The sequence below is a fragment of the Rhamphochromis longiceps genome, linkage group LG15 (genome assembly GCF_057381845.1).
Source record: "Rhamphochromis longiceps isolate RC_006_pf linkage group LG15, R_longiceps_female_GT1.1, whole genome shotgun sequence".
In the NCBI taxonomy this organism is placed as follows: domain Eukaryota; kingdom Metazoa; phylum Chordata; class Actinopteri; order Cichliformes; family Cichlidae; genus Rhamphochromis; species Rhamphochromis longiceps.
Genome location: NC_140571.1, coordinates 36,928,781 through 36,946,860, shown reverse-complemented (window position 1 = coordinate 36,946,860; position 18,080 = coordinate 36,928,781). Strand labels below are relative to the sequence as shown.

The following is an 18,080-nucleotide window of genomic DNA, read 5'->3' as shown; positions in this document are numbered from 1 at the left end:
AAATGCACTGAGTTACTGTCTTTGGCTGATTAGAAAGTTAATGAGCAGCTGAACAATTGTAACTAATTAAGTAGCTGGTCAGTGTATTCAGTGCAAATTGTGTGACTTTGGGGTTTTGTAAGGGACAGTCTTTTTAAATGATCAGTGGTAAAATTACTCTTGTCAAAGTGGTTAATTTTCTGGCACATCATCTATTTAAAAATAGCATTTGTAAAAAAAAATTTAATCTTGGCCCTCTTACTTTTACAGAGTATTAATGGTACAAAGCCACATCACAGGTGGCCACACCATGTGCTGCCGCATGCCATTCAGTTGGTGGATCAAAGACTTCCTAGATGGGCTCATGATGCAAGCAAGACAATCAAAACATCAAAGTAAATATGCCTTGAAGTTGTGCTTTAATTGTTAGTTTAAACCTTTTTTTAAATTGAATCCTAATATATTAATGGAACTCTTACCTTTTTAAATTTTTCTTACAGAGCATTCGTTTGGGGATTTCCATGATTTGTTCTTGAAAACTCCACTTGGCACTTACATGGCAAAAAATGTGAATGAAAAATTGAAAAAAGAATTTTTCAAAAAGTACCTGCAGGATTTTGTTTCCATGACCATGAAAGTGGCATCAGATGAAAAATTAGAGGTGAGATGAATGAAGGAAAATGCACAATAACTGTCTCCATTAGTACAATGTGACTTTTCATTTCCTCAAATATACGGTAGGCTTGCTTCATGTTTTCTTGAAAATGCTTATGTTCGATTAATGTTACCTTTGGTTTGAGGTAAATCCCACTACCCAACAACATAAAATCCAATAAGAAGAAAAAAATCACTGCACAAACTTTTCTCAGTTGTCACAACCGTCCAGTTTACTACACTCTAATATAGTGGAGCAATTAGGAGTAGCTAAATCTTTTCATCAAAGTACTGGTAAAAACGAATCATTAAAGGTAACTTTAAAGGTTCAAATATAAGCTTGCTGGAATGAGTGTGGAAGTATTATAATGCATAGCAACAATGTGGAGCAGATCAAAGCAATGCTTTGTTAATTACACTTTGTATTTGATGCTTTACATGGCTCAGAGTGGGACATAATCATTCGGAATTTTTTCAATCAAAATAATACATTAAATGTAATGCCAGTTTAAGTTGCTAATATTCCAAACAAATATTGTGTCAGTAATCTACTTGGGCCTTTACTCCTCAGCTACTTTGTCAGGCCATGGCCAGCTGTGTTGACGAAATACAGAGACAAAAACGAGATGATGAGCTTTCTCTACCGCTCATCCACATTGCCTATCATTTTTGCCAAAGCCGTCTTCAGAACCTTTCACGGATGATTTCTCTACACACTGAAATTGTTTCACCTTTGCAAAGAAACCAGCAAATTAGACGTTGTCCTGAAATGGTAAGTGTATTTCTTCATTCCTGGTGCTCTGAGAATTTATTTATAAAATTGCCTTTAGGGTGTGGATATTTTTAACAATCATAGAACTATTCAAAGGATATTATAAATATTAGAAAACTGCTTAATCACTTACAAACTGTTTTGTTCTGCTGTAGGTTTTGGATGTCTATGCAGCCACGGCATGTGTTGAAAGCCTGGAACCTTGTAATTTAGAGAGTGATATCCGCTGCCAGCATTGGCTGAGGAAGGTGAAGAAAGTGCAGGCTTCACTGGAATTGATTTGCTCTCAAAATAATCTTCAACAATATGGTGAGCACTGCAAGAAAGTACTCCGTGACGTCAGGTAAGATACTGATGCAGTGAAAGTAGAATTTTGTTGCCCAGTTCTCTCTAGTGTTGACTGAAAGAAACTGCGAAAGATTTTTGTAGTTATTTATTGTTATGACTTAAAGTTATGGGGATTTTTTAATGCAGTATATTCTTATTTTAGCAAAGATGTAGCACACCTATTTAAACATAAGATCTGGGACATTAAAGTGTCAACTTATGCTTCCCCCCATTGCTAACCAACATGTTTAGTAAATCCTAGCACAGGTGTAAAATGCTGACTTTGATAGTGCTGTAGGGGTGGGTGATATAGCCCTAAAGTTATGTCAAAACATTATAAGAAAATCTGTAATAATGATATTTCTGATGATATAGAAACAAAAAACTGAACTTTTTTTTTGTGTGATTGCAGCTTGCGGGCAGCAACATGTATTAGTGCAAACAAAATAAAGGGCATTGTCCTCTTTTCCAATGAGCTGCTGTCAATGATGGCACAATCTCATTTTAAGTGTGAATATATTGCCAGTATAAATGACCCAGTATAAGTCAAATGTAAGCACAAAAGTAGCCTATGTAATATCTTCCTGGAAATTCTAAGTATGTAATAACCACTAGTACTAGTTGAACACTAACTGTAACTCAACTCAACTGTGTAATTCTGCAATGCTGCACAGTATCATCACATAATAAAACTGAAAATTATTTTCTATTTGGGACATTGTATGTTGGGTCAAGCTTTTCAGCCAACTTCTTGTCCTGCTTTACCACTATTTGACCACAGCATAAGTTTCCATTCACCGCTGGCTCTTCCTGATAATTAGCAAGTGTAGCTTGTTGAGTCAGTTGTTTACATTTGGGTGGCACATCAACAGCTACTAGTGTCTCCTTCTTCATAGTCTTCCATATTTTGTACTCTGCTTTGTTATTGGTCATTTAAGTAGCTCCATGTTTTTTACTCAATTGTCTTTAGAGGCTGGCACGGAGCTCAGTCGTGCCTAAGCTTATCTTGTTGTTTGAAGCATAAATATTTTATATCACATAAAAATGACCAGGATGATATGACACAGCTCATATCATTAGTCTATCATTAGTGTATGTATATATATATATATATATATATATATATATATATATAATCAAGAACATACTAACTTTGATCATGGTCTGTAATATTTTGCAGTCATGGTTGGAAGCGCATCTACATCCTCTCGTTGTTTGTGGAACATTTGATGCTGGGTTTCCAAAATGAAGACAATCAGCTCAGGACACTGGTCCTGAACCACATTAAAACCCTTAGTAGAGTAAGTGTGTTTGTGTATATGTGTGTGTTTGTTTTTAGTTTATGTTTTGTTTTGTTTTAAATCAAAGGTCACAGTCACACCTAGTCAAATAACCAATCATTATTCAGCGCAAATTGTTTGATTTAGGTTTAATTTACAAAATGAAAAGACCTCTGTATTCTCCAATACATCAGCAATTTCGCCTACGCAAGATGATGGAGGCACTCTTTTTGTCTGTAACCTGTCCATATTGCACAGAAGTCTGTTTTAATGAGACAAAGCACCTTAGTTGGGCATAAGATTTTTTTGTTCTTCTGTCTTAAATAAATTAATATAATGATTATAATTACTGTGTTCTTTATTATTTTAACCTATGTTTAAGGCTGTGGAGACAAACTCGGATGTAAAGTCTACACAGGCTTTTGAAGCAGTAGTTGAAGTCCTGAAGTCCTGTAAACAGGGGGCAACTAATCAGATTTTCAGGTAAAGCCTTGTCTTGCTTTAAGCTGGCCTTTAAATGAATTTATATGAAATATGGAAGAATTTAAAGGTAATTTGATTGATGTTGGTTGCATTTTCCTGAAGGTTTGGAGGTGAATGTGGGGTGTGCATGAGAGAGCCTCTAGAACCAGTGGGGCTGCCATGCTATCACATCTACTGCTTAACGTGTATCAAGGAAAGCCTTGATGCAGGACAGGCGTTCTGTCCCACCTGCCGCCAACAATTACCAGATGACTTCCAGCCACATGTTTCTGAAGACACAAGGTGAGATTGTTTATTTGTGTAAATAGCTGATAACGCATGTGTAAACATTCACAGGAATTGGCTGTTTTTCACATTCATAACTATACAGCTGCTTTATATTACAACCTTCTCAGAAATACCTTAAACAGCTTTAAACTTAAAGAGTATTTGCAAAGTTTTTCAATCTTAAGGCTTCAGCAAAGGTTCAATCCAGAGTGCTGACATGATACGTGTTACAGGCTTATCCTACTAGAGTATTTGAAGGAATTACCTAAATGATAATAAGTAGATATGCAAAACATCACACAGGTGGAACCTACTACTGTCTGTATGCGTCAGGGTAACAAGATCGGCTCCTTTTGCCCCTTCCCTGGTTCAACTGTTATGGCAGGATTGCCATATTTGCCTTTATGAAATATAGTTACAGGCTGCCACTTATAATCGATGTGTCACCCATTCATTCTACAACATTTTCAAATATAGAAGACGTACAGTGGCTTGTTGCTTAGCACTTTTGCCTCACAGCAACATGGTCATGGGGTCAAACCTGGGTAAGGTTGTTCTTTGTTGAGGTTGCATATTTGACCTGTGCTTGTGAAGGTTTTCTCTGGGAGCTCAGGTTTCTTCTGCCTTGAAAATAAAAGCTAAGTTAATGCTATGTCATCCCAGGACACTCTTGCAAAAGAGAGTCTCAATCTCAAGAGTTTCACTTTATAATTAAAAATATTGTTTTGTAGTGTGCATAAAACACAGTATCAGTAAGCACATTGAGATCCTGAGAGAGAATCAGTTCTGGGGAATCAGGTTACAAAGCTTAACGTTTGGCATAGTGCATATACATTATGCTTAATTTACATTTTGTATCTCTCCAGAGCATCTATCAAGAAAAATGCAGGATTCAGGCAACGTTGCAACAGTTTCTTTATTGATCTGCTCTCTACTATGTGCTTCAAGGACAATACACCTCCAGATGGAGGTGTCATCGCACACCTTTTTTCCTACCTGATGACGGAGACAGGTACCACTTTGGGGGTTTTTCACCTTCTTCTCTAAAGAATCTGGAATCCAGGGATAATTTCTCATGTGATCACTACAACCATAAATAATATAAATCATTTTCTTCCAGATTTCAAAAATTACAAAAAAGTGATCAAAATCTGCTAGAATAAATTACTATTGGTCTTTTTTAATGTTAACTTTAGATTATTTTCCAAACAGATCAGAAAGAGATTCACACCAAAGCTTTATCACCTTTTGACGAGTCTCCAGATAAAAACCCAGTTGTGCGATCTGTAATTCTCAAACTGCTACTGAAATTCAGGTAGGCATCCTACTATAAATATGTCACTGTACAATTACTCTTAGTCTGAATTAACATAGATGTTTCAATGTTTTGAGCAGTGTTGAAAAGTTTCTCAGCATTGGGAATTTTGCATGTTTAGTGATAAAATGTGTGAAAAGACTTGAACTTGTTTACCTTACCCTCTATGATTGACCTAACTGTGTTTCAGCTTTGAAGAGGTCATGAAATATTTGCAGCAGCATTTGTCATCTGTTGAAGAAAGCAGATTTGTTGATGATGTTGATAAAACAGAGCTCTATGCCTTATACATCAACTGTTTGGAGGTAAAACTAGAAAGAAAACCTTTGGAAATTGCATTTAATAGTGTTACATTACACAAATAAACTGATGAGAAGAAGGTTTCTCCTTTTTAGGAATAAAAAAGGATTTATAAAGACTTTTTATTTTATTTTTCTAAAGCAAGTGGTAACTAAAGAATAACCACAACCTTTTAGGGAGCATGTATTATTCTCCAAAAACAAAAGTCTCTAAAAGGACATCTGAAATTCTGTTTTCTACTGTTTGGTCTTTTTTTTACTTATAGTTGTGAACATGAACGTGAAACCCACTAACATAATGTAAATATTCTCCTTCTGGAATGAAACTTAAACTAGTGATCAGCAGAAGGAGGAGTCCTCTGTGCTGGATTTAATGTAAATGTAAAAGTAGTTTCAGTATACAGGAGTTGTTTATGTATTCTCAAACATATGTAGTTATCCAGCTATATCTGAACAGGGCACAGTTTGAATACCAGCAGTATGACAAAGTCCTTGGTTTTTTTGCTTGTTGCTGATAGACGTCAGATGAAGTGACAGTTAACTGGTGATATTTGCAGGACTCCATCTGGGAGAAAATGCCTCAGGAGGGCAACAAAGCTGCAGAGTTACAGTGTTTCATTAATGAAACACAGTTCCTGCAGTCCTTTTTGGCTGAAGTCACTTCTGCTCCAGCAACAGTCTCTATTCAACACCTCCAGCATATTGCCCGACTGCGTGTGACCCTCATCATGGCTTCCCAGCTCATCAGTGATAGACTGTCAGGTGAGATATAACTTCACTACTGCATTGCGCTACTATAGTTTCCAGTGCTTAGGAACTAAAACAACCAGTCTGTCATTGTTGCAGGCAACCATGTCCCAGATGGAGCAGAAGATTTTCTAAACATGGTGATAAAGCTCTGTGAGGACAGTGGGAATAACTGGTACCGTGTTTACCTCATCCGCAAGCTCAGCGAATCACAGGGTGTTGAGTACGTTCAAACAATGGTGAAACAACCTGAGTTCTTCTGGCTTTTCCCTGAAGAGATACATCAGCAGGTACTTCAACAGTCATGAGTTATTTTACTGGCAAAAATATGAGTCAAAAAATAAATTCATGTACTTTTCTCCAGAGTATGAAATTACATCAAAAGTTATTTCATAGCACTTTATTATATAAGGTAAAGACCATACAACATTTTAGACAGAAGTGTAAGCCGTAGTATCAGGTGAATGATAAGAGGTAGAAACGTTTATACTGGGTTGTTGTTGGGAGGGGGATGGAAAAATACTAAAGGACAGTCATTGGAGTAATGGCGGGGCTGTGTCTCAATATGTGTACTTGTGTGTTCCTCCGTTCTCGTGAACTTGTGATATGTCATCTGTCGGAGACCAAGTACTGTTCCAATTCAAAGTACGCATCAAGCTGAGAACGATAAAAATTTCCAGATGTGCTCTCGCTCCTTCCGTTTTATCGAGCATGCATTGGTTATGACTTGTGTGGACTTGGTACAGCCAAATATCCCAGAATGCGTTTCATCCAAAACTCAAACACTAAAAACTTTTAAATACTACTCTTTCTAGATCACAAAATAAACTTTTAAGTTATTTTCAGGAGAGAATGTAGCTCTGTAAACTTCAAATATCTGCTTGATTTATCAAAACATCACATATTTGCAAAAGTGCTCTGACATTTTCTGAGACGTTTGTTACACACCAGCTTGATAGCAGACCGGGAGGTCAAGGTTAGAGATGGCACGATACCACTTTTTTATGTCCGATACCAATACCGATATTATAAATTTGGATATCGGCCGATACCGTAATGAATCCGATATAGTGTGTTTTTTAATCAATAAAACTGTTGGTTTTTTTTTAAATATCTTGCTGCCTTTTGTATAAGTTCATACTCAAGTTTTAAAAAAAAAAAAACACTAAAGCTATTCTGTTACACCTGTATGCAAAAAATACACTACACCCAAAATATTTCATGGTTCAGCAATACTGATCAATCTAACAAACATAAACCTACTCCATCCTCCCTATTCTGGTATTTTAAAGAGTAAGCAACTTAACTAATAGGGTTATAAACTCCCAGCAAAAAAAAAAAAATAGGGAACCACCCCCCACCTCATAATGCTTAATCGACGTAATCAACTTTAATTTGATGCAGTGTGAAAAGAAATGCACAGAAATAAATTATTTTTCAAGAATAATTAAATAGATTCAACATCTTTCTTCAACTGAATTACAGACTGCACAGATGGTACTGTAACCAGTATGTAACAAAATATATAAACAATGGGCAAATCAGAAGATTTCAGGAACGACAGGAGCCCAGAGGATGGGTAACCACAATGAAAACACAACTGCAAATGATGAAGCAATAGTTCAACTGTATTTGAAATTTGTGCACTGTATTGCCTTTACAATAACAACCAAAATTGTGTGTGCGCGCACAGATACCCAAAATAAAAAAGAAAAGAATGTTAGACCCGGGTCTTTTAAAGTGTCAATAGGATCCAGATCAGGCCTGTTTGGTGATCTGGTGAGTTATTGGTGTGAGTTCAGTCCACGATCGATGTATGGTTTGCACTGTTTTGTCCTACCACAGTTCAGGCAACCAGACTTCAAGATTCAATTCCAAATGGGCTGTGGCTCGCCATCCATTGCAATGGAAAATTATTCCTCTTCTGCAGATTTCCACAAAGTCTGTAATCCAATGTTCTCCGAGGAGTCTCGGCTCCTTTCTCCAACTCAAAAAACCTGACCTAAGAGTGAGGTCAGAATTACTTCAAATGAACACGGTTCACACTTAACTAACACTTCTGTTTAAAGTATAAATCATGAACAAAATGTGTTTCAATTTCTAATGTTGTACAACTAATCAAATTCTAAACGTTTTCATTACATGGCAATGTAGCTATCACCAATCATTAAAGCAATTCACACTGCTCATTAAAAGCAGCAAACTCAATATACTCTGCTCACGGTCAAGTAACAACAGTGATGAATAAAAGTAACACAATAAAACATTTCAATACAACAGATAGACATACTGTTTTTTCCTTAACCTAACAACAGCTAATAAGTTCTCAACTAACGCTTAACAACGGGAGTGAGCGTTTAGCACACTCGCTAGCTACTTGCATAGTACCGTCACCATTAGCGTTTGTTTTTTGAAGCGAACAACATTAACATTTCAGGATGCCGATCAGCGGCTATAACAGTTTCGTTACTCACCAGTGCAAAGCACTTCGTATTCATAAAACTAGCTTCGGCTATCCAAATCTGGCGGCTAATCAAGCAGACACCAACAGCTTCGCTGTTTCAACAGCTACCACGTTTTCCCCACAGGTACTGCTATGGCGCGTGTGGTCTAAGCAGCCTTAGCAGCGCAACCAAACATGAAAAACAAGGCGGGACAAACAATCCCATTGGTTGGACTGCATTTGTATCCAGGTCAAAAAATAACCTTTGAGAAACAAAATAAATAAATAAATAAATAAATAACACAAATAATGCAATTCCATACAAAATAATTTGGATTTTTTCTTTAGAGTCTCTCTCCAATCATGAGTGCTTTTAACTGAACAAAATAAAACACCTTTAATAATAATTACAATAAACAGTCTCTAATTCCATCTGTTTGCCACTGGGCTACACTCTCCCCTCCTAAATTCATGCAAGTCCCTTTGCATGGGAGATGGCTGTGACCTCACCACTTGAGAGAGTGGCTCCTGGTAAGTTCCAACCTCCTTACTCTCTTGCAAAGCATCAGTAAAAGCTAAGCTCAAGCCTTGGAATAAGGATTGCACAATAGATATCAGTGGATTACCCAACTGGGTGTACTGCAGTCTTTCTGGCGGACCTCTATTCCTCACTGAACGTCGAAGAGTGTCCGTTTTATCACCTTCCACGCTCTGTTGTGAATCTTCTTTGTTAAAGGCCTCAGGCTCACTGTCAGAGTCTTCTCTGCTTAGAAGAACATCTCCCTGAAAGGTGGATGTGTCTGCTAAGTCATTTCCACTTCCAGGTACATCAGCAGCTGAGCGTTTTTCACTCACGGCATCCAAGGCAGTATCCTCCAAAATGATTTCTGCATTTCCATGAGACAAGTCTTCTCTGACTACCGTATCATTAACAGCTAAGCAGTCTTCAGTTAAATTTATCTGTGCTGCCTCACCATCATCGGTGTCAGGGGATGATTTTGGAATCTCGTACAATGTGGTGAATCGAATGGTTTCTCTGGGACGCCTCTCACGAAACCAAACGGTATCCTCCTCTGTCTCAGAAGGTTCAGTCTCATCATACTGTTTAGCTGATTGCCGTGTTACAGGCTTGCGTGTGGAGTTTGTCATAACAGGCTTCTCCTTAGTGGGTGTGACAAAACCACAAGGGAGTAGGAGATCTCGATGGACAGTTCGCCAAGGAGCGTCTCTGTTCTCAGGTTTTATTGTGTAAACTGGGAGATCTCCCGCCTGCTTTACCACCACATAAACATCTGACTCCCACTTATCAGCAAGCTTATGTTTCCCTCTTAGGCGTACAGCACGCACTAAAACTCTGTCTCCTTCTTCCAATTTAGAAGCGGTTACACGCAAGTCAAATCTGGTCTTATTCTTGTCAGCAATTTTTGCTGCGTTTTGTGCCGCGATCCTGTAACTCTCTTCCAGACGTGACTTCAAACTTTGCACATATTGCGAATGTGACTTGTAGCCGTCGTCTCTGAGGGGAAGACCAAAAGCCAGGTCAATGGGCAATCTGGGTTTACGGCCATACATTAATTCATAAGGTGAGTACCCTGTAACGTCGTTCTTTGTACAATTGTACGCATGAACCAATGGTTTCACAAAGCTATGCCACTGTGATTTGTCCTTGTTTTCCAATGTGCCAAGCATGCTCAACAGCGTCCTATTAAAACGCTCTACAGGGTTTCCCCTAGGATGGTAGGGCGTAGTACGAATCTTGTGAACACCCAGGATGTTGCATAGTTCTTTGATGATGTGTGACTCAAAGTCAGGCCCTTGGTCACTATGCAAACGTTCAGGAATGCCGTAATGGACAATGAAATTATCCCACAGGCACTTGGCAACTGTTTGAGCTTTCTGATTGTGAGTTGGGACGGCAATGGCATACTTAGTAAAGTGGTCTGTAAGTACGAGGACGTCCTTAATATTGCTCCTATCAGGCTCAATGGACAAAAAGTCCATACAAACAAGCTCAAGAGGTCTGGTGGACTTTATGGTGACCAAAGGAGCAGCTTTTTCAGGAAGGGATTTTCTCAGAACACAGCGATCACAGGTTTTAACCTTTTTCTCAACATCTGCAGCCATCCTTGGCCAGTAAAACCTTGTTCTCACCAGGTCGAGAGTGCGTTCAATCCCTAAGTGGCCCATATCATCATGGAGGCTATGGAGGACTGTGTCTCGAAACTGCTCTGGAAGAACAAGTTGCCAGGTTACACAACCTCCATCTTGTCGTGTTCGGTACAGTATTTGATTGTGTAGCTCAAGGCGACTGAATTCCCTGATTAGTAAGGGAATATCGGGCAGTTGCTTTCTAACGGTGGGTGGAACCTTGTCCCCAGTCTCGAGTTGAGCTATAATTTCCCTCAAACACGGGTCAGCTCGTTGTTCTGCCCTTAGCTGCTCTACTGGCATATGGGGAATAACTGGTAACCCACCACACTGATCTTCATTCACAAACTCATCTGGTATAGCAGATACAGACATGGCCAAAGAGTCTACCAGGGTGAAAGCACAATCCATCTCTTTGTTTTCACTTGGGCTACAGCCAATGAGGTGCCTCTCACAGATAGCTGGGACCACGTCTGGGCCAAGAGTGACTCCTTGACCAGACAGATGTGTTTCAGTGAACCGCTGTATACGTTCCTGCTCTTTTTGTGAAACGGTGTCATTGAGCAGTTCTCCATGTGGTCGTCTTGAAAGACCGTCTGCATCAGAATTTAACTTTCCAGCTCTGTACTGAAGCTGGAAGTTAAACGTGGAGAGTGCTGCTAGCCAACGATAGCTCATTGCATCCAACTTGGCTGTAGACAGAACATATGTTAAGGGATTGCTGTCAGTTACAACCATGAATTGGCTACCATAGAGGTAATCAGAAAATTTTTCTGTAACTGCCCACTTTAGAGCTAAAAACTCTAGTTTGTGGGCAGGGTAGCGAGACTCACTCTTGGACAAACCTCGGCTAGCATATGCTATTACTCTCATCTGCCCCTCCTGCTCCTGATACAAAGCAGCACCCAACCCCATAGTGCTGGCATCCGTATGGAGAGTGTAGGGCAACTTGGGGTCAGCAAAACCCAAGATCGGAGCAGTAGTTAGCTTTTCAATGATCGCTCGGAAAGCTTGTTCACACTCTGGAGTCCATCGCTCACCAAAGGGTTTTTTCGGATCATGATACTGAGGAGTGTTAGCTTTGGGCTTGGTACCTTTGCGAAGGGGTGGGTAACCTGAGGTCAGATTGGTGAGGGGCTTCACTAGGTTAGAATAGCTTTTAATGAAGCGTCTGTAATACCCTGCAAAACCAAGAAAAGACCTCAGTTCTTTCAGATCAGTAGGCACTGGCCAAGTTTGCAGAGCCTTCACTTTTTCAGGGTCAGTCTCCACCCCATTACGAGACACAACATGTCCCAAGTACCTCACTGATGTCTGAAAAAATTTACATTTCTCAGGGGATAATTTCAACCCGTACTCTTTCAGACGGTTGAGAACTTTGATCAGTCGGGTCTCATGTTCTTCCAGCGTTTTAGAGAAAACAATGATGTCATCAAGGAAGACAAGAACCTCCTTCAGGTTCATATCCCCCATGCATTTCTCCATGAGACGCTGAAATGTGCTTGGAGCGTTCGTAATGCCCTGCGGCATACGGTTAAACTCCCAAAATCCAATGGGACAAACGAAAGCTGTCTTCGGTTTGTCAGCCTCTTCAACCTCAATCTGGTAGTAACCAGATTTTAAGTCGAGGACAGAAAACCACTGGGAACCAGTCAGCGTGGAGAAAGTCTCCTCCAAGTTTGGGAGTGCATAAGCATCCTTCACTGTTTGCAGATTGAGCTTCCTGTAATCAACACAGAGACGCACATCCCCATTCTTCTTCCTCACCACCACTATGGGAGAAGAGAAGGGTGATGTGGACTCCCTGATCACACCTGCCTGTTGAAGTTCTAGCAAGTGCTTTCGGACAGCTTCCAGATCATTTGGGTGTATGGGGCGTGCCCTGTGCTTAAATGGAGTCTCATCAGATAGCTTGATTTGGTGTTTTACCTGATTAGTTCTCCCAAAGTCAATGTCATTTTGCGCGAAGACCTCCGGCATATTGGCAAGTTTTTGTGTTACTCTCTCTCTCCACTCAGCACTTATGGGTGAGTCCTCGAAGTTGAAGTTGAGGCCTAGCTTCTGCTTGGTGCTAGAATCTGGTGTCACCACACAATGCTCATGTGAGAGAACACGATGAAATGCACTGATTTCCCCAATCACACACTTCTGGGGAATAACAACATCATGATCCAGCTCATTAGTCATTACGACTGGCACTTTATATGGCGCTTTCTGGGGCAAGTCAATGAGGCAAGGTTTAACTAACACCCCACCTGGCAGTGCTGACAAGGAGGGATGTTCTAAGAGGACAGATTTCTCAGTGGTATGACTGTTTACATCAATGAACCCCTCTAACACTACGGTTTGTCCTGCTGGAACTAGCTGGGGGTCTTTTCCGAGCGAGGTGACCAGACCAAGGCGGTTATCCTTGCACTGCCTGTGTCGCAGCCCCAAAATCTTTAGCACTGCTTTGTAACCATATTGTGATGGTTCATACTCTTCAGGACAAGTATCACGATGGAGTTCGTAAAGTAGATCTAGTGTGTTAGTACCTATCAAAACTAGTGGCTGGGGGACTGTACGAACATCTGGAACCACCAATGCTAGTGTGGGGACTTCAACCTCAGCACCTAAAAACTCTTTGGGGAATACAACATTAATCTCAATGTAGCCTAGATAAGGCACAGATTGGCCATTGGCTCCTTCAACCTCCAAAAGCTCAAAGAGAGGCCGGATCTCATGTTGTGACAGGTTCTGATTGTAAAACGACTGGGGAACAGTGGTGACTTGAGAGCCTGTATCCATTAAGCAGCTAACACAATTGCCCTCTATTTGAACCTGTGCTGTAGTTTTCGCCCCTATTAAACCTTTGGGTAATTTGAAATTACCACGCTCAGCATTCAATGTTAACATGGCACCCTTCTTAGTGGTCACTTTAGGCTTCTTATCAGCGGGACGTGTTTGACCCGTTGCAGTCCCCATCTGTCCCACGACAGGGACTGAATTCAGTTTAACGAAGGTGTGTTTCGGTGTTGGCTTTCCCATAACTGCTGACGGATTCTCAGTTCCTTTCTTTTAGCAGCTACCAGGGCAGGATTTGGATCTGACTCACAGGTGGCCACAATATGACCATCCTCCCCACAACGGAAACAGTACCACGGTTTTGGCTTTACAGTTAAAGCGCTGTGTGGAGGGGGCCCTGGTTCAGTCTTTGCATGGTCAGGTTTTTTAGTTTCATCTTTCTGCATGTGTTCTTTCTTAGAAGCAGTGGGTTTTCTTTGTTTCATGAGTGCTGTCAATTGACTCTTCAAGTCAGCAACTTGCTTCTTTAACTTACTTAGGTCACTTGATTCAGATTCAGCTTGTGTTTCGCTTGTTTCCTGAACACTCTGTCTATGGGAGACAACCTTAGGTTTGGTAGTACCAAGGTGCCGTTTCATTCTACTAGTTTTTGTTTCTTGCCTATTTTCTGCAGTACGCAGCAGCAACAAAAGCTCAGCGAGTGATGGGGGTTGTCGATCCTTAAGTTCTAGCTGCAAGACAGCAAGCAAGTCATGATTCCAACAACCCCTGTAAAATTGTTTCAGGAGGTGTTTGTCGACCTCTTGTGGCTGTACACCTCCCCTGCGTACAGTACGGTTCAATGCCACCTGCAGGCGATGCAGGTAAGCTGAGGGTTTTTCTCCAGGATCTTGCAACGTGTTCATGAACCTCACCAACAATTCCTCCCCATCCTCAACTGTGCCAAAGGCAGATTCCAATAATTGCAGGTAGGTAGATGGTGGCGCTTCAGGTCCAAGATGTCGAACTACATCTGAAGCAGGAATGAGGAGGCTCTCGAGAATTTTATGAGTCTTCTCCAAGTCAGAAACAGAAGTGTCCTCCATCATTAAATCAACATGAGAGCGCCAAGTATCATAATCAGCTTCATTATATGGCCGGGGAATCTTCCCAGAAAAAGCTCTCAGTCTCAAGGTGGAATGGGTACGTGACATCTTATCATCACTCTTTACAATGTGTTCAACCACAATTCTCTGTACGTCTGGTGGGTTAAGCTCACCAGGATTTAGAGTCAGGGATCTCTTGGTTCCAGAGCTTAAAGTCGGTGTGCGATATTCATCATCAGCGTGGCCAAGCTTAGGACAGACTGAAATACCAGCTGATTCAATAAAAGTAGCAGGGGTCTGGCTGGGCCTGTCAGTATGATCAACTTCCTCTATTTCAACCTCAGTACTGAGTGCAACACTTTCTTCGGCGACACCCACAGACTTTTCAATTTTTGTCATCACCTCTCTCAGTACCTCTTCAAAATCTTTCCCACTTAGCTTGGCTATTCCTCGCAGTTCACTCAGGTAAGTATCTGTGACACTCCCCCCAACTCTCTGGGAATAAACATCTGTCAAAGCATGTACAGAAAATACTACATCAGGATTGGCAGCTGAGGGGTGGACATAGGGCAACAAGGGTCCTAATGTTTGCACTGCTACTCCTGAGTTATACTCCACTATCTGATCCTTGTTGAATTCAGATACTTGATCATCAATGGTGAGGACCCTACTAATAGAGCCGTACTGCTTTAAGAACTCAAAAATCTCTTCATCCTTTTCTGATCCTGTTACCCCACGCACTATGACAGCATTTGGGACCTTAATACCTAATTTTTCAACAAAATCCATCTTTTGGTGCGACAGACGGTCTTACCAAAAGCTCAATCACACAAAATATGCTTCACTATCGTCACCCATTAATTCAAGGCTCCTGGCTGGCTCGCCACTTTTACACTGTAACCAGTATGTAACAAAATATATAAACAATGGGCAAATCAGAAGATTTCAGGAACGACAGGAGCCCAGAGGATGGGTAACCACAATGAAAACACAACTGCAAATGATGAAGCAATAGTTCAACTGTATTTGAAATTTGTGCACTGTATTGCCTTTACAATAACAACCAAAATTGTGTGTGCGCGCACAGATACCCAAAATAAAAAAGAAAAGAATGTTAGACCCGGGTCTTTTAAAGTGTCAATAGGATCCAGATCAGGCCTGTTTGGTGATCTGGTGAGTTATTGGTGTGAGTTCAGTCCACGATCGATGTATGGTTTGCACTGTTTTGTCCTACCACAGTTCAGGCAACCAGACTTCAAGATTCAATTCCAAATGGGCTGTGGCTCGCCATCCATTGCAATGGAAAATTATTCCTCTTCTGCAGATTTCCACAAAGTCTGTAATCCAATGTTCTCCGAGGAGTCTCGGCTCCTTTCTCCAACTCAAAAAACCTGACCTAAGAGTGAGGTCAGAATTACTTCAAATGAACACGGTTCACACTTAACTAACACTTCTGTTTAAAGTATAAATCATGAACAAAATGTGTTTCAATTTCTAATGTTGTACAACTAATCAAATTCTAAACGTTTTCATTACATGGCAATGTAGCTATCACCAATCATTAAAGCAATTCACACTGCTCATTAAAAGCAGCAAACTCAATATACTCTGCTCACGGTCAAGTAACAACAGTGATGAATAAAAGTAACACAATAAAACATTTCAATACAACAGATAGACATACTGTTTTTTCCTTAACCTAACAACAGCTAATAAGTTCTCAACTAACGCTTAACAACGGGAGTGAGCGTTTAGCACACTCGCTAGCTACTTGCATAGTACCGTCACCATTAGCGTTTGTTTTTTGAAGCGAACAACATTAACATTTCAGGATGCCGATCAGCGGCTATAACAGTTTCGTTACTCACCAGTGCAAAGCACTTCGTATTCATAAAACTAGCTTCGGCTATCCAAATCTGGCGGCTAATCAAGCAGACACCAACAGCTTCGCTGTTTCAACAGCTACCACGTTTTCCCCACAGGTACTGCTATGGCGCGTGTGGTCTAAGCAGCCTTAGCAGCGCAACCAAACATGAAAAACAAGGCGGGACAAACAATCCCATTGGTTGGACTGCATTTGTATCCAGGTCAAAAAATAACCTTTGAGAAACAAAATAAATAAATAAATAAATAAATAACACAAATAATGCAATTCCATACAAAATAATTTGGATTTTTTCTTTAGAGTCTCTCTCCAATCATGAGTGCTTTTAACTGAACAAAATAAAACACCTTTAATAATAATTACAATAAACAGTCTCTAATTCCATCTGTTTGCCACTGGGCTACAGTACCTTCCCAAAGGAAAAAGTACTACAGCTTACTAGGGTATATTAGACTTAATAGTTACTATATACAGTAATGGACTTCTATACATTTTACATCAAATTAAAACTTTGGGTATAAGATTCAGATAATTATTTATTAAAAGCTACACATTTTAAATGAGAATAAGAAAGAAAAGTATGTCTTTGTGCCCCCTTTTTCCTGTTAATGCCCTATCGGCCCCCCTGGCTAAACTTTGCTAGATCCGCCCCTGCACAGTTACCAGCTATCAGCTGCATAGAAAAAGATCCTGGTGTTGAAAGTAATATTAAATAAATTCTAACAACAGATTATCAAGCTTAAACGTGCTGCTGTTGTTCAGCCGCTGGTTTCCTCTTTCAGGCGAAGTGGGCGATAAACAAACAAGAGAGACGGACTCGCGACAGAAAAGCCAATCAGCTGATCATTAAGCAGTTTCAATTGAAGTAGCAGCAGGAGAGGGAGGGAGAGAGAAGAGGCAGTCGCTCCATATATCGGTTGTTAAGTTTAACGCGGGAATGCTTTACAAACATTCAGAGATGAACTTACACACTTGCTTTACTTCTCTCTGGTATAACTTTCTCGGAGATGAGATGCCCGTTTGGTAGCGAGGCTACAAATGCTCAACCAGACCACCACAGGCAGTGGCGGCCCTAGCCTGTTTGGCGCCCTGGGCGAACACTCCCCCCCCCCCCCCACACACACACACACACACACAGAACATACACTCAACAAAAATATAAACGCAACACCTTTGTTACTGCTCCCATTCCCCATGGGATGGACGTAGAGACCTAAAATTCATTCCAGATACACAATATAACCATCCCTCCCAAACAGTGGTCACAAATCAGTCCAAATGTGTGGTAGTGGGCACATCTGCCATATTGAGATAATCCATCCCACCTCACAGGTGTGCCACATCAGGATGCTGATCTGACATCATGAGTAGTGCACAGGTGTACCTCAGACTGCCCACAACAAAAGGCCACCCTGGAATGTGCAGTTTTGTCTCACAGCAAAATGCCACAGATGCCACAAGCAATGAGGGAGCGTGCAATTGGCATGCTGACAGCAGGAATGTCAACCAGATCTGTCGCCCGTGCATTGAATGTTCATTTCTCAACCATAAGCCGTCTCCACAGGCGTTTCAGAGAATATGGCAGAACATCCAACCGGCCTCACAACCGCAG

The 18,080-nt window shown here is 40.7% G+C and overlaps 1 protein-coding gene and 2 long non-coding RNA genes across 5 annotated transcripts in view; 1 reads left to right on the top strand and 2 right to left on the bottom strand.

Moving 5' to 3' along the window:
* Positions 1-18,080, top strand: part of LOC146653089 (E3 ubiquitin-protein ligase rnf213-alpha-like) — a 72,940-nt gene that overhangs the window by 37,342 nt on the left and 17,518 nt on the right. For all 3 annotated transcript variants that reach the window (XM_085383297.1, XM_085383296.1, XM_085383295.1), the window contains 12 exons: positions 250-374; positions 480-640; positions 1,205-1,405; positions 1,561-1,748; positions 2,913-3,033; positions 3,395-3,495; positions 3,598-3,777; positions 4,629-4,774; positions 4,975-5,077; positions 5,268-5,382; positions 5,934-6,138; positions 6,223-6,413. In XM_085383297.1, coding sequence (XP_085239423.1) covers positions 250-374; positions 480-640; positions 1,205-1,405; positions 1,561-1,748; positions 2,913-3,033; positions 3,395-3,495; positions 3,598-3,777; positions 4,629-4,774; positions 4,975-5,077; positions 5,268-5,382; positions 5,934-6,138; positions 6,223-6,413 — 1,837 coding nt within the window. The remainder of the gene's footprint in view (positions 1-249; positions 375-479; positions 641-1,204; positions 1,406-1,560; positions 1,749-2,912; positions 3,034-3,394; positions 3,496-3,597; positions 3,778-4,628; positions 4,775-4,974; positions 5,078-5,267; positions 5,383-5,933; positions 6,139-6,222; positions 6,414-18,080) is intronic.
* LOC146653091 (uncharacterized) lies at positions 7,731-8,993 on the bottom strand. Its single transcript, XR_014907724.1, has 2 exons — positions 8,598-8,993; positions 7,731-8,125 (listed from the first exon to the last, which is right to left on the bottom strand). It is a non-coding gene; the product is annotated as an uncharacterized LOC146653091 (long non-coding RNA).
* Positions 15,585-16,866, bottom strand: LOC146653090 (uncharacterized). Its single transcript, XR_014907723.1, has 2 exons — positions 16,452-16,866; positions 15,585-15,979 (listed from the first exon to the last, which is right to left on the bottom strand). It is a non-coding gene; the product is annotated as an uncharacterized LOC146653090 (long non-coding RNA).